This window comes from Anas acuta, chromosome 1, assembly GCF_963932015.1.
Source record: "Anas acuta chromosome 1, bAnaAcu1.1, whole genome shotgun sequence".
In the NCBI taxonomy this organism is placed as follows: Eukaryota; Metazoa; Chordata; class Aves; order Anseriformes; family Anatidae; genus Anas; species Anas acuta.
Window position 1 is genome coordinate 104169520 of NC_088979.1, and position 13670 is coordinate 104183189.

A 13670-nucleotide genomic window follows, 5' to 3' on the forward strand; every position below is an offset into this window, starting at 1 on the left:
AAGGAAAGCAAAATGACAGGCTGCCCCAATAGCTTATAGCCAACACTTATATTGGCTTAAAACAATTAGGAAACTATAGCCCTGCAAAAATAGTTTATATATAGTTTAAATAATCTATAAAATTGCAAACTCTCAGAATAAGAAAGCTTCTCTTTTCCTTGGTTACTATGTGGGCAAAACCTTAATTTTCTGAGCTGGGCTTGTTTTTTATTAGGAGGCAGAAGGAAATTGCTTGTTTTACTTGGGAGAATTGTTTCAAAGGAGAATTTTAATTTTGTGTATCTGTTTCTGTTAACCTGTCCAGGTTGCATTTACTAGTGTTAAGGAGGGTATAAAACAAATTGCATCCGTTGTTTCTAAGCTGTTTCTCATTCTCTTACTTGATTGCTTTTAGAATATTGTAGAAGTATTTTTTTTTTTTATTTTAACTGAGAAAATACATGTATAAGCTACTTCTTTACTTCTTTTCATAGGGTTTTTGATGATTTAAACAAGCACTTTCCTAGGAAACTATGTACTACATTTTCATTTCTTTAAACATTACATTATATCAAAAAAATTGAGGCAAATGAGAACAGCTAACCTGGAAGAAGCAATATTTCTGTACATTTTTAAACATGTCCTGTGAGTTCAGTGCTTGTAGTAAAAATGAATTGGCATTCCTCAGTCAAGACTTCCCCAGAATAGAGTTGCTGTACAATGAGCAGGATGTGTTTCCTCACTGTTAGCACGCCTCAGTGGTGGCTTGAAGACACCCACTCCAGGAGTGCAGCGGTACTTTGTTCTTCATGGCTGAGCTGAGACTGAGGTTTTCATCCAATGCCAAATTTAGGATTCTCAGCGGGGAAACATTGGCACTGGGTGAACCAAGCTCAGACTGCTAAATTTCTCTGAAACCACAGTGTTGCTCTTATAAACTGCTTAAAAGTTGGGTTGCCTTCCAGGCTCTTGAGTTTTAGTTACAGCTAACTGGAGATTCAGACAGGGATTTAATCTGCGCTATTAAGCTTTTCTCTTTGCAGGTGGCAGAGACATAACATTGACATGTATAACAGAGTGAGGAGAAAGGAGAAGTACACAGTAACTGTATCTTAATATTTTCCAGATATTGCAAAGAAAACTCAAGGAGGGTGTCTTAGGTTTGGAAGTTTGTATAATGGAATAAGAAATCAAAGTCAATGTTTTGATTTGTTCCCAAACTGGTTTTCTAGGATACTAAGTTCCTAGTTTGGATTTAAAGACAAAACAAACAAACAACAACAGCTGAAAAGCAGGTGTAAAACTTCTGCTAACTTGATTTTCTGTTCACAATCATTTAAGGTTCCTTTTGCTTTCACAGACACATTGAAATTTGCTTTATCTTTTGCTTATTTTTAGTGTTTACCTTTATAATGAATTGCTGTGGAGAATTATGGCATGAAAGGTTATGAAGAGTCTTATATTATTCCACATTAATAGATGTAATTAATTTCATATAATGGATATATGAAATTATTTTTTTCCCAATGAAATAACAGAAGAACGCTAAGTTTTGTCAGATCAAATTACTATTGTTGGGGGGCTTTTTTAGCCCTCCCCTTATCTTTTCTTCCCCCAGCTCCACCAGTGAAGTTAGTAGTTCAGTCCTAGTGCATTTTTACCGAGGGTAGAGATATACCCATTAACTAGCATGGAAATTAGAACAGGCCCTCTTCCTCCCTAACTGATACAAACTGATAGAAGCAGAAGGATATTCTTGTAAAGAATGCCATTACATACAGATAGCAAAACTTTTTTTTTTCTTAATAAAATTATCGAGATCTGAAATTATAAAGATTGCTATCGGTTATATAGCTCAGTAAGGAAGAAAGTCACTTATTTGGCATGTTTTGGTCTTGATTTAAAGAATCAGTGATCATTGTCTGTATGGTAAAAGTTGTTCATTCATTGTGTCTGAGCACAAGTGGAATAACTCTTGGAAATTACACAAAATCATTTTTGTGAACCATATTTTACCATAGCAGAGTTCAGTATTTGTATTGATTTGGTTAGGGATGCCTATTGCAGAAGATTCTATTTTGTAAGCAGTTAGACAGATTGCATTTAATAGGAAGAATGTGTATCATGGATTAAATATGTGCTCAGAAAATAGGAAACTGCTAGTTTTTGTATCTCATAAAAATGGTAATGCAACAATTAGCAGGGTCATATTATAAAGCACAGACTTTACTCTAGCTTAATGGATCTAGGGATATGCATTCATCAGCAAGGATGGATTTAGCATAAAACGACATGTAAATGAATTGATGACTGATCATAAATTAATTTTAGTGCTGAAGAAGTAATAGAGACACAGCAAGATGCCACTTTATCATAGTATTTTACAGCTCAGCAACATTTGAGCAACCACTTAATGTTCTGTGTGCATTTCTTTTCTAACAGCTTGAATAAATTTGAGAATTTTTTTGTGCCTTTCAGCAATATGGAAACCAAAAAACCTAAGAAGATTGAAAATGCAAACACAAATAAATTTGGCTAAATGACATAAATTCATTTTTCATTAAATGGTTATGAAGGATATTAATTATGGTTGGACCTCTGAAGTGCCAAATATGTATATGTGTTTTGACTCAATTTATTTAGAATTTCCTGTTCCCATATAAAAATTTTAAAATAATAATGGTTTATTTTAGTTGTATACATTTAATATTTGGGATATCTCTGGGGAAGTATATTGTAAAGTATAAGTCCAAGCTGAATTTTTAAAGTATGATCACATTTATTCTGCATTCAGGAGTTTCCATTATTCATGTTTATTCTAATGCTACAATGACTACTGCCCCCTGTTATTTCATCACTTCCACTAAAATTCTTGGTTATTCCTTCTTTATAATCATGACCAAAGAGGTCAATGCCTTTCTCCTATACACAGGCTAGAGGAATTCTGTAACCAATTTCAGCTGGAGTAACATCAGTCCCTGGGGACTTCACCTATACCTCACAAACCTGATCAGTCTGGTCCTGTTCCATCAAAAAACCTGCAGAGGAATAGTGACTTAACATTAGCATGCACTTAATGGTCTTATAAAGGAAAGCACATAAGCATGCCCATACAAGTCCCAGTAACATTGGTTGTTAATTTTAAGCATGCATGTAGAGTTTTGTGTATGGAATTTTCAGAAATGTTAGGTTTGTTGTGAGCAGCTTTTATTTCACAAGTGCATTAGATTTTTTTTTCTTTCCCTAAAGTAAAGCAAGAATATGCCTTGCAAAGAAAAATAGTGTTTTTATTGTAGGCAAAATACCACTAAAAGCTGTAGTGTGCAGCCTACAAGAAGCTAGCACCTCAAGTACCCCTACCTTTCCCTGAGAGCAAAGAAGCTTTCTGTTTGCGTTAGCACCAAGAGATATTTTATGGAGCAAGAAAACAGAGTTCAACTTTTCACAGAGTTGATTTTGTTCCATATAAAGCATTTACTGCTGCTGTCAGCAAGAGTAAAATTTACAGTTGCCAGAAAGCGTAAAAACTCAAATGTGCTCTTGGAGAACACATAGTGAGTTGCATGTAAAGGAGACACTAAAAGCCTATTTCATTCCATTTGCAAATGCACAGTTGATCTGAAAGGGATGTCAGCATCTCTTATCCTGCCTTTATTCAGAGAGAAACAAATGTGCATCTGATTTGGGAAAACAAGAGGCCGGTGGATGCCATTAGAGAAGGCATCCCCATGTGCACCCAGTGAACAGAGCTACGTGGTGGCTTGAGGGGCCTGGGCTGGGCTGCAGCAGGCCCGTGCCAACCGGGCCATGTCCACACCCCTGGAGGGCAAACACAGGCAGAGTGAATGAGTGGATATTATGAGAATTCACCAGGTTAGCGGCACAGTCACACACAGCTGTTGGTGATGGCAGCTTGCTGACTTGAGCAGTTATGAAAAGCTTTGCTTTGGTTTGCAGTCTGCAGGTGGTCCAGCAACCAGAAGTCACGTCATCATTTGCTTTAGTTGTTAGCTGCATTGACGTCCTCACCCAGTATAGCTCACATCCATGCCAGGATTGAGCCGTGCTTGCAGCATGACAGGCGCTGCCTCCTCACGTAGGTGATAGAGGCGAGGGGAAGGAGAAGCGACCCATGGGCAGAGCGCCTGTTGGTGCTCTCTGTCCGTGGGAGTGCAGAGGAGGTCAGGAACAGGGCTTGTCTAGAGAGTCAGCCTGAAAAATTGGCAGTCTGAGGACAATGCTCTACTGATAATTAACATTTTGGTGTTGTTAAGAAAACCTGGCATGGCTGTGAGTATGTAAAGAGAGAGATGTGTGCACATGTGTTGGACAGAGCGTTAAGGACGTTTGCAGATTTTAAGTGTATCTCATACTTAAAATGTGAACTCTTTTTTCAGCTGGATTGAGCCCTTCTAAGAGTAGATGAAAAACAGCAACTGCTCCTAGAGATACTTTAAAACTGTTCCATCCAAATGATCACATGTATTATATCCTATGCAACAGCTCAGTGGCTGGTTAGCAAATGGACAAAACAATGTAAGCAAATGGAAATTCAACCTTAATTACCTTTAAAAGGTCCTCCAGTATATTAGAAACCTATGTATGTTGGTTCATACTCTATTCAATATGTATTTCCCTATGCATCTACACAGAAAATAGAATCATATAAAACCCTTGGGCCCTGGAACTAACAAAATACATTGTAAGTTTTCAGCACCTGAATATCTTTGATATCTGCAGGTCTAATCATATTTTATGTTTCAGCTTGTGCTTACATATTTTGCAGGATGTGTTGATAAGCAATTGTTTGAAATTGTCCTCAGCTATAGCATTTCATTTTCTTACATCTGCACGAAGTGTTTTATCTCTAGTATCTCTTTTCATACACAATCAGAAACTCTTACTAAGACTTTCTACTCTCCATTCTCTATGATGTTCTATCACACTTTGATTGTTAGTTCAGAAACTGTCTTCTCAGAGGAAATGAAGTTTTAGCCTTCCCTTGCTGTTATCTAGGCTTCCTTACATCTGTCTACATCAGGTCAAGTCTGTTTGGAAAATAACAATTTTTTGTGTGCTCTTGGCAAGCAGAATCAAACCCTGTCACTCTCTGTTGCACTTAACACACTTTCTGCCTGTCAGACCTCCATAGACCTTTTCAGTTTATTTTCTTGTATCTTAGGAGTGTATGGACTTTTGTTTTTGTAGCCCACCACTTTGCTGACATTAAAGATTCAGTCACTGCCACATCACCGAATAATCTATTGTTCTCAGGCTGTTTGATGCAGCATGCTACAGACTAAATTTCAGTGTTCATTTATTGTACTCATTTCTTATTTTTTCAGTATATTTTATATTTTACATAACGTATGTAGTTATATAGATATAATTATGTAGCCTATCAGTTTGGTTCTAATAACTGGGTCAGCATTGATTTACTAGTTAAAAATTTCAAACAAAATAATAATTTCTTGGACAAATAGTAAAAGCGCTTTGAAGAACATGACTTACACTGCTGTACATTTTATGTATATTCACATAAATTCACCTGTGCTTACTGAATAGTAAAGTCAAGGCCATTATGTATCCTTCCACGTGTTGTCATATTTTGGAAAACTGGTTCTCTGCAGATCCTCATTGGTTCACTGGGATTTTTCTCAACATATGTATGCCACTTTTTAAAAAGCAGCCTTCAGCAGCCTTCATCTTCATTATAAGATGAAGAGGAACCTGTGCCATCTCAGAGCAATAATACTCTATGTCTACATGGTGCCATGCAATGCCATGTGGTGACAGGTCCCAAAAGCAGTGTGGTAGCTTTGTACTTTAACTGGGTTTGGTAACAAATAAGTGTGGCTGCCCTGTTCCTGGAGCAAAGCTAGCTGTGTATTTTTTGCCTCATTTTCCAATGCACGTTGTAGAATTATCCTGTGATATTTATGCATGATTTTCAGAAGTACAAAACACCATCAACTCCATCTGTAACCTCAAAAGAAACAGAATTTCAGTACTTCCAGAAAATTTGAATTCAGTGATGGCTTTGGAAAATACATATTGTACTGTTGATAGGTCCTTTGTGCACTGAAAAAAATAAAAGAATATAAGTGAAGAGTAAAATATGATTCCTTCCCTCAGTGTTTTGCTCTTCACATTTTATTTACATCAAGATTTCTATATTCCTTTTTTTTTTTTTTTTTTTTTTTTTCCCCCCCACTGGTATCTGGTTTTCTGGGTCCATTTTTATGATGTTGTTATCACTTTCCTCTCCTGCAGTGGTGGTAATCTATAGCTAGAAGGTATGGCTCACTGACTGACTCAGTATTCATTTTGAGTGTGTATTTGTTCTGCTCTTGAATGTCTATTTCTAACCTGTTAAAAAGGAAATTTTAATCCCCCGGAATGAACTGCCATACATCAGCTTTGTTTGGGCCATAAAGATTGCTCATCTGTTTCAAGGTTTGTTTGAGAAAATGATATGATGCCGGTCTTGTTCAGGATAGCTTTTGAAGCCTATGTCTGACTTCAGCCGTATCTGCTGAGACATACACTTGTGCTGTCCTAAATTAAGACTTCATTTTGCAAATATTGAACTAGATACTGCTGTAAAATAAGTCAAGTAAAAAAAAAAAAAAAGTATTAATTTGAGTCTCAGGGAAAATATATTAACTTTCAAAAAAAATTTTTTCATGCTTGTAGAGGATATGTATCATTTTGTTTACAGGATGAAAGCTACATGGAGCAAGCTATGAATGGGATCCCATTTAGTTGTGATAGTGCTCTTTTATATCAAATTGTGTCGAATAAACTTTGGGTTTCCTGTTGAGAAAGAACATATTAAGTGGGTCTTTAGCCATTAAATGAATACTGCTCTTTTGTACAAAGTGTTGTCAAAGTAACTTTGAGTTTCCTGTTGAGAAAAGACATGTTAAGTCAGTCTATAAGCTTTAGATGATCAAAAAATATCAAATCTGTACAACTCACTAGACCCCTACATTTGTTTTTAGGTTCAATGGTAAATGGATGGGGTTCTGCGTCTGATGAGGACCGTAACTTTTCTAGTCATAGATCTAGTGTAGGTAGCTCCTCAGATGACTCGATCTTTACCAGCGGCAGTTTTGCACAAGCACTGGTTGCAGCAGCAGATAAAGCTGGTTTTAGGCTGGATGGAACCAGCCTGACAAGAGCAGGTTTGTAGACTCAAAATTGATGCTTTCTGCATGAAGGGTGTCTCTGCCTGTTCTCTTCTTTTCAGTGAACCTGCGTTTTACTTCACATTTGTCTAACATGCATGTAGTAAGGTGGATGGAGATATTTTTATCAGTATATTTTAAATGAAACCTTACATTATGTTTCATTTTAGTCACTTGAAGAAATGAATAGCACAAGCTTCTAATCAGCACTTCTAGTCTGCTACTATTTCTCTTTATGCTGACTCCTCAATAGATTTACTGACATATGCTCTGTTTAATATTTCAGTGAAGAAATCACTAATTCTGTGATGCAGTCTTTGATGATTTCATTTCTGCAATGTCTCCTCACAATCATTTACATTTTCAATGATGAAAATCACATTTAAACTGTTATCTCCATCCCTGCTTTTCTGTTGCATCTTCCTGCAAAAAAACTGTATTTTTCTGTGACGTTTTTCTAAACATGGGGGTGGAATGGTGTGCTTTTATTATTAACAATATGAACTGTTTAAAAGTATTTTCAATCAGCTGGCTTTAAAAATATTTAATTCAATAAGTTATTATATTTGATTGAATTTAACTTTAATTATGCCAACTGAATTAGCCAAGTTAAATGTAACAGAAGTGACTACTACTTTTGAAAACAACCGATCTTATCTTCTAGAATGAATGAATGAAAAGTAAATATAATTTTATTCATAGTTTTAAAGCTCCTTATTTTATTTTTAGGAAAAACAAGCATGCAAAAAAACATACTTTTAAATATTTGGTACAGAGAATATGTTTGCATGTTCTCAGTCTTAATGAAATAGCAAAAATACCTCATTATTTAAATCCAAACAACCTAATAGCAAATATGAATTTGGGTCGTATCTTCTGTTACACTTTCTCTTCCTATTCCTACCCACAGTTCCCGTAATATTCCTATCATTTTAAAATTTTAATTATTTGTCTTGTATAAAGTCTATCCTTCAGTAAAATATGTGTATTCAGGATAAATGTCTCCAAATGTTAGGGATGGTAACTGCTGGCTTTCTGCATACGATGACTTTATGACAAACAGTGCCTTTTAGGAATTAAGAAAAGAATCTACAATCCTATGCCAACAACAAACTACAGGGTGAAATTCCAGTTTTTTTAAAATCATTGAGACCTTTCCCATTGAGTTTGGTTAGACATAATCATCCTTAAAAGATGGCTATTTTACTGATAAAAATAGTTAAAAACCTCATTTACTTCTTAGATTAGTGGGACATTGACTGAGTAAATTTGTTGTGTCATTTAAATAAAAAGAAAGGAAAAGCTGCTGTAGATCTTCAGCCATCTACTATGGGCAAATGGGGCCAACCAATAATTTAAAATTATAGTGTTTTGCTTGAAGAGTCTCCTAAACAGTCTTGAATGAAAGGAGCGAATCCTTCCCGACCTTTTAATTTTTGTGTTTTTATGGCCTCAATAAAAATAATGCAAAGATTCTCCCCAGTTTAATGCCACTTGTTTCAGTCCCTCTGAGAAGTACAGTTTCCACCACAAACATGCACATAACAAAAATATATGGGTATGCAAACACAGAGACACTTTTAAAGATGATTTCTTATCATAGCTATGTAAATGCAATATACAAGAATGGGATGAGAGCTCTCTTGTCAGTTATATTTTCTTAGCTTAATCAGGTCACAAATGCATTTAAACTGAGCACTTCCATGTAACTCCATGGATAGATTATTAGAGTTTAGGGTAAAAAAAAAAAAAAAAAAAAAAAAAAGTATCCAACTCCTGTGGCTACCTTTCTATTGCCTTTTTATTCTCTTAATGATCCGGAGGCAAAAGTGAAACACGAAGCACCTGTAAGGAAACAGCCCTCCCCCTTTTTCCCCCCACAAAAATATCAGCAAATGGAAACAACTCCATAAGGCTTCCTGTAGTTTCATTACGATATGATACCTCCCAGAGTAGCGTGATCAATCAGACCTGCCTATTACGGTTCTGCTGTACCACAGTAAATCCCTCATAGTGCAAAATGGTGTTCTGTAGTGGAGAAGCAGCAGAATTATTTCTGTTCCCTGCTCTGGAGGAAAACTGAAGCTCCTGACTTTTTACTCCTTTGCAGTTGGGACAGTTATTTTCTTCCCTTCAGAACAGCTGTGAAATATTCTCACTGATGTGAAAGAAGAAGTCCAACTTAATAGCCTCACATGGATGTGTTTGATTGCCAAGCATAAAAAGCTCTGGTAAATCCAGGCACAAGGCAAGGCATCTCTCCTGCAAGACACTTTGATTCCATTTTCCAGAAACCATTGTGTGATTTGCCAACGTAGTTCAGCCAGTTTTCCTTTTAACACCCATGGGAAATTAAATCAAGAATTAGTGAATTCATCCTTGTCTTCATTTGCACACACTAAATCTGCTATAGAATCTGACACTGTTCAGCAGTTCTTCCTGGAAGGGCTGCATACAAAAATAAAATGCTGTAATCAGATATTAGGTGCATTGAAAGATGTGTTTTGGGAGCCCACACACCATTTGTATTTGCCCTGTGTCCGATTTAGGTCAGTGCTATTTTATTTTTCTTCATTTTCATGGAGGGATAAAAGAGAGAGTTTTTAGAGTATATATTTTTTCCAAACCAACTTTCTGAATTTATAATCACATTGCTTTACTCCAGAGAATAAGTGTGAAAGTTCTTCATCCAGCACTTGCTAGTTGTGCTTGGATGTTGCAAGTTTATTTTTACAAAACATATGTATAGTATAATGTGAACTAGGATGGAATTTTGGGCTTAAATCCGAATTTCTTTACATTAGTGGCCCCCTTTTTTTTTTTTGTATTTTTAAACAAGATCTTTGATATTTTGTCCATGCTCATCTACTCTTTTATCCTTATCTATGAAACATGGGCTTGATCACTTTTCTTTGTCTAGCTGCAGCTGTGCAAGCTATAGAGGTTGGTGTTTCCAGCCTTCAGCCCAAATGCTTATTACTGCTTTCTCCCATCTCCAGAATTAGCTGCTTGGGTGGGTGTTCTGCAACCCATTTCAGTTTAAATGAGCCAGGTTATCAAAGGCATACAGTTCATATTGTTTAAGTTCAATTTGCTTTTTTTTTTTTTTTTTTTTTTTCCAGAGAAGAGTTACAAAACGTCCACATGAATGGTTCAAATGTGGTAACCTCTGGTAGCTGGCAGTGACATGCAGCAGTGAGGCAAGCCAGCCTAAAAGCAGGGTCCTCCTAAGGGTGCACATCAGTCAGAAGATAAAAGCTCAGGCCTTAGGTAGTCAGAAAAAAAAATGAAGTCAAATACAGAGGTGTTATTCTAACATGGACTTATTAATGCTAAATAGTATGTTAGACTATGGCTACATTTTTCACTTTGCCCTCTTTTTGCATTGAGAATATTTAAAATAGTGTAGTAGGTAGCATTTTACTCCTGATTAGGCTTATCTAAATCCAGTTGTATGTGGTGGCATGCTGGAAGTAAGCATGTCTGTTACAATGCATGAAGAACAGTGTGGTACTCAAGCATGCCTCTTCCAGAATTTTGCCTCTTTTAAGTCTTTTTTTTATGAAAAAATGTAACTCACAGGAGGGTAGACTCTGGTCTAAGTTAACTAGAAGATAAAGCAGCTTCATACTAGCTTAGGAACAGTTGATCAGAAAAACAACAGCCATTTTGTCATTTTTCACCAAATCTCAGAGCATTTGGGCCTACGCTTGCACTGACAGAGCAGAAGTTCTGACTGGTTTATAAGCTTCCCCCTGCAGAGGAGGTTAAAGAAAGTAATAATGTTATATACAAGTTCTAAACACATTAGAATATTAACAGCACTGAGATGCTGGTAAGAACAACATACAGGAAAAAAAAAAAGAAAGAAAGAAATTAAAAGTCAGTGATACTTAGTGTTCTCAGATATTAAGTAATGAACAAGCCTAGCAAAGTGTTAACTGAATAAAAATATCAAAATAAGAAGCGGAGTAAATGAACTGTGCTCCTGCAGTTTCTGCTGTGATGCTTATCACAACCTGCTCCATAGAACAGCATCAAAGATGATTTTAAAAGAGAAATCATGTAGCTTGTTTAGTCTATATATAAAAAACATTTGGGGAATAAATGCATTCAGAATACATTGTATTTAAACACATAAAATACTGAAAATGAACAGGAAAATTTTACCTTTTAAATTCCATCTTTATTTCTTGAGAGAAGAGAGCCCTTAAGTATACAAAGCTGCACTGCTACATAGCTTGCAAAACCAGTAATGTTTATCTCAATGGAGTTACTCCAGATATACCGTGCACATGGGAGCTCCTAAAATGAGAATCTGGCTCAGCAAACGTGAAGGTGGAAGGCAGGAGGAGATAAATTTGATATGATTGCAGAACTGTTTTCTTTCCCTGCTGAAGGCTGAGGAGTTGTTATGACACATCTGTTCTGAACACAGAGCAGGTAGGAGTTACATGGCGTGCAGTAGTTTTAGCACAACAGATGGAATGGCTTTAATTACAAAAGTAAAGACAAAAGAATGCCAAGTTTCTCACTTCGCTTGTGGTGTAACTTAAGCAATTGTCATCAGCGGGTACCTCATGGGGACACTTGCTTGCCTCTGAGAGTTAGACCCTATTTAATGTTTCATAACAGACATTAATAGAACAGCCTGTTTCAAGTCAATAATATTTTTTTTTCATCTCGTTTCTCTTTTTCTAGGCAAAGCATACCCTTCCTCTCAGAGGCCTCGGCCAAGCAGTCCTTTTTCTACTGACAGCAACACCAGTGGAGCTGTCAATCAGAATCAGAGGCCAAGGCCCACTAAAAAACACAAGGGAGGCCGGTTGGACCAACCCCCCTTGCCTCATCGCAGGGAGGGAATAACAGATGGTAAGTGTGGTGGTGGGGAGCTCCTGGCAATGGGCTGCAACAAGCGGGTGTGCAGAATGGGGAAGCATAAAGCTCTCTTTTAAGGCATGTCCATTACCATGAATTACTTGTTTGGTGAAATGGGGTCCCCAGCTTGTCATGTTGGCAGTATTGCAGTGTGGCAGTGCTAGCAGTGTGGAACCTGGTTAAGTGACTCTTCAAGGAGCTTTTCTTTGTTTCAGCTCTGAACAAGTCAGCATCTCTTAGTTTTTTTCAGATCTCAGTAAAAATCTTACCAAAAAAAAAAAAAATTGTGCTGTATATGAGTTGACATTAAAACGTGACTCATGGGTAATTTCACATTAAATCTAAATAGCCACCACCAGCACTAGCAGCAGGTAGTGAATTCCTAAGGAGAAATGTACAGCCAGTCCCACAGTACTCTATTTGGTTTATGCTGTTTTTTACAGCCACCCACAGCTATAGTAATACGTGCCACACTTTCATGTGAGGCATGATTCTGCCTCACATCTCGTCTTCCCTGCTTCATTCCTGAAATTCACTGACATCAGTGACTTGGTTTTCCTCTTTCATCTGCATTTCTCTCTGACCACCGCTTTCCATCTAGAAATTTCAGGTGTGTCTGCTCTGCTCTTCTCATCACTAAGATCAGCTCAGCTTTCCATTATCTTTGTCTACCCGGTCTTGAGTTTGGCAAAAGATGCAGTTGCTGTCTGTTACTCTTTGAGGAGGGCTGGATAGGAAGGTGGCCAGCTGGCTACCTCCCCCTCTTTTCTTCTGATCTGACTGGTCACTGTAAGTGTTGAAATGGTCAGAGGGAACAAGCAGGCAAATGGAAAAACAATGTTAAAGGAGCCACCAAGGACAACTGTAATGCCGAGCAGATGGGAACGTGATCACGTTCCTCATGCTGACCTCTCTTGCAGCTTTCAGGGCAGGGTGATTCTGAGAGCTCAGCTGATCCACCTGCCTCAGTGGCACTCCTGACACTGGCTTGACCATAGAAACAAGTCTGATGCCAGTGAGTCAGTCTCCTAATTTTAGTACACCTCAACAAATCTTCCAGCAGATGCGGAAGGTTAGAAAAAAATAGTCACTTTAGAATAAAAGTCCTCTGAATTCTAGTAACCATTGCTTGAGAATCCCTTCATTATCTTCTTTTGTCAGGTAGCATGTAATAAATAAATTTGGTAGAGAGCATATTTAATATGGTTTATTTATTACTCTAGGTGCATGTAAAAATATGTTAACAGTATTCAAGCTGGACTGTGGCCATTAAAACAACCACAGCTCTCCTCTCAGCCGTGTCCATCAGGTATACAGATAGTTTTGCAATATGTTCTGACAGATTCCTTGATTGTCAGACCACAGAGCGTAAAACGGGTTCCAGAAGTGAAAGTCTTTACTAGAAAGGTTATCATTATATCTCATGTTCTGAGACTCACCCTCTCTGCCATATAATTTGAGGAAAGAACTCAAAATAGCTTAGACCCTACTCATATGGTTTTCATTGGTTTAAACGTTAATACCCGCCACTTCTGGATATATTCCAGAAGCCTCCATGCTACACAGATCTATTAAATAGATGTGTCCATGAGAGCAGTAGAAATTCTATAGAAATTCTGGGTG

General features: G+C 37.2%; 1 protein-coding gene across 25 annotated transcripts in view; it reads left to right on the forward strand.

The window, feature by feature from the left end:
• Window positions 1-13670, forward strand: part of ROBO2 (roundabout guidance receptor 2) — a 625847-nt gene that overhangs the window by 598004 nt on the left and 14173 nt on the right. For 14 of the 25 annotated variants that reach the window (XM_068691004.1, XM_068690931.1, XM_068690919.1 and 11 more), the window contains 2 exons: window positions 6984-7166; window positions 11871-12041. In XM_068691004.1, coding sequence (XP_068547105.1) covers window positions 6984-7166; window positions 11871-12041 — 354 coding nt within the window. The remainder of the gene's footprint in view (window positions 1-6983; window positions 7167-11870; window positions 12042-13670) is intronic. The other 11 variants (XM_068691048.1, XM_068691060.1, XM_068691042.1 and 8 more) reach the window with 1 other exon arrangement.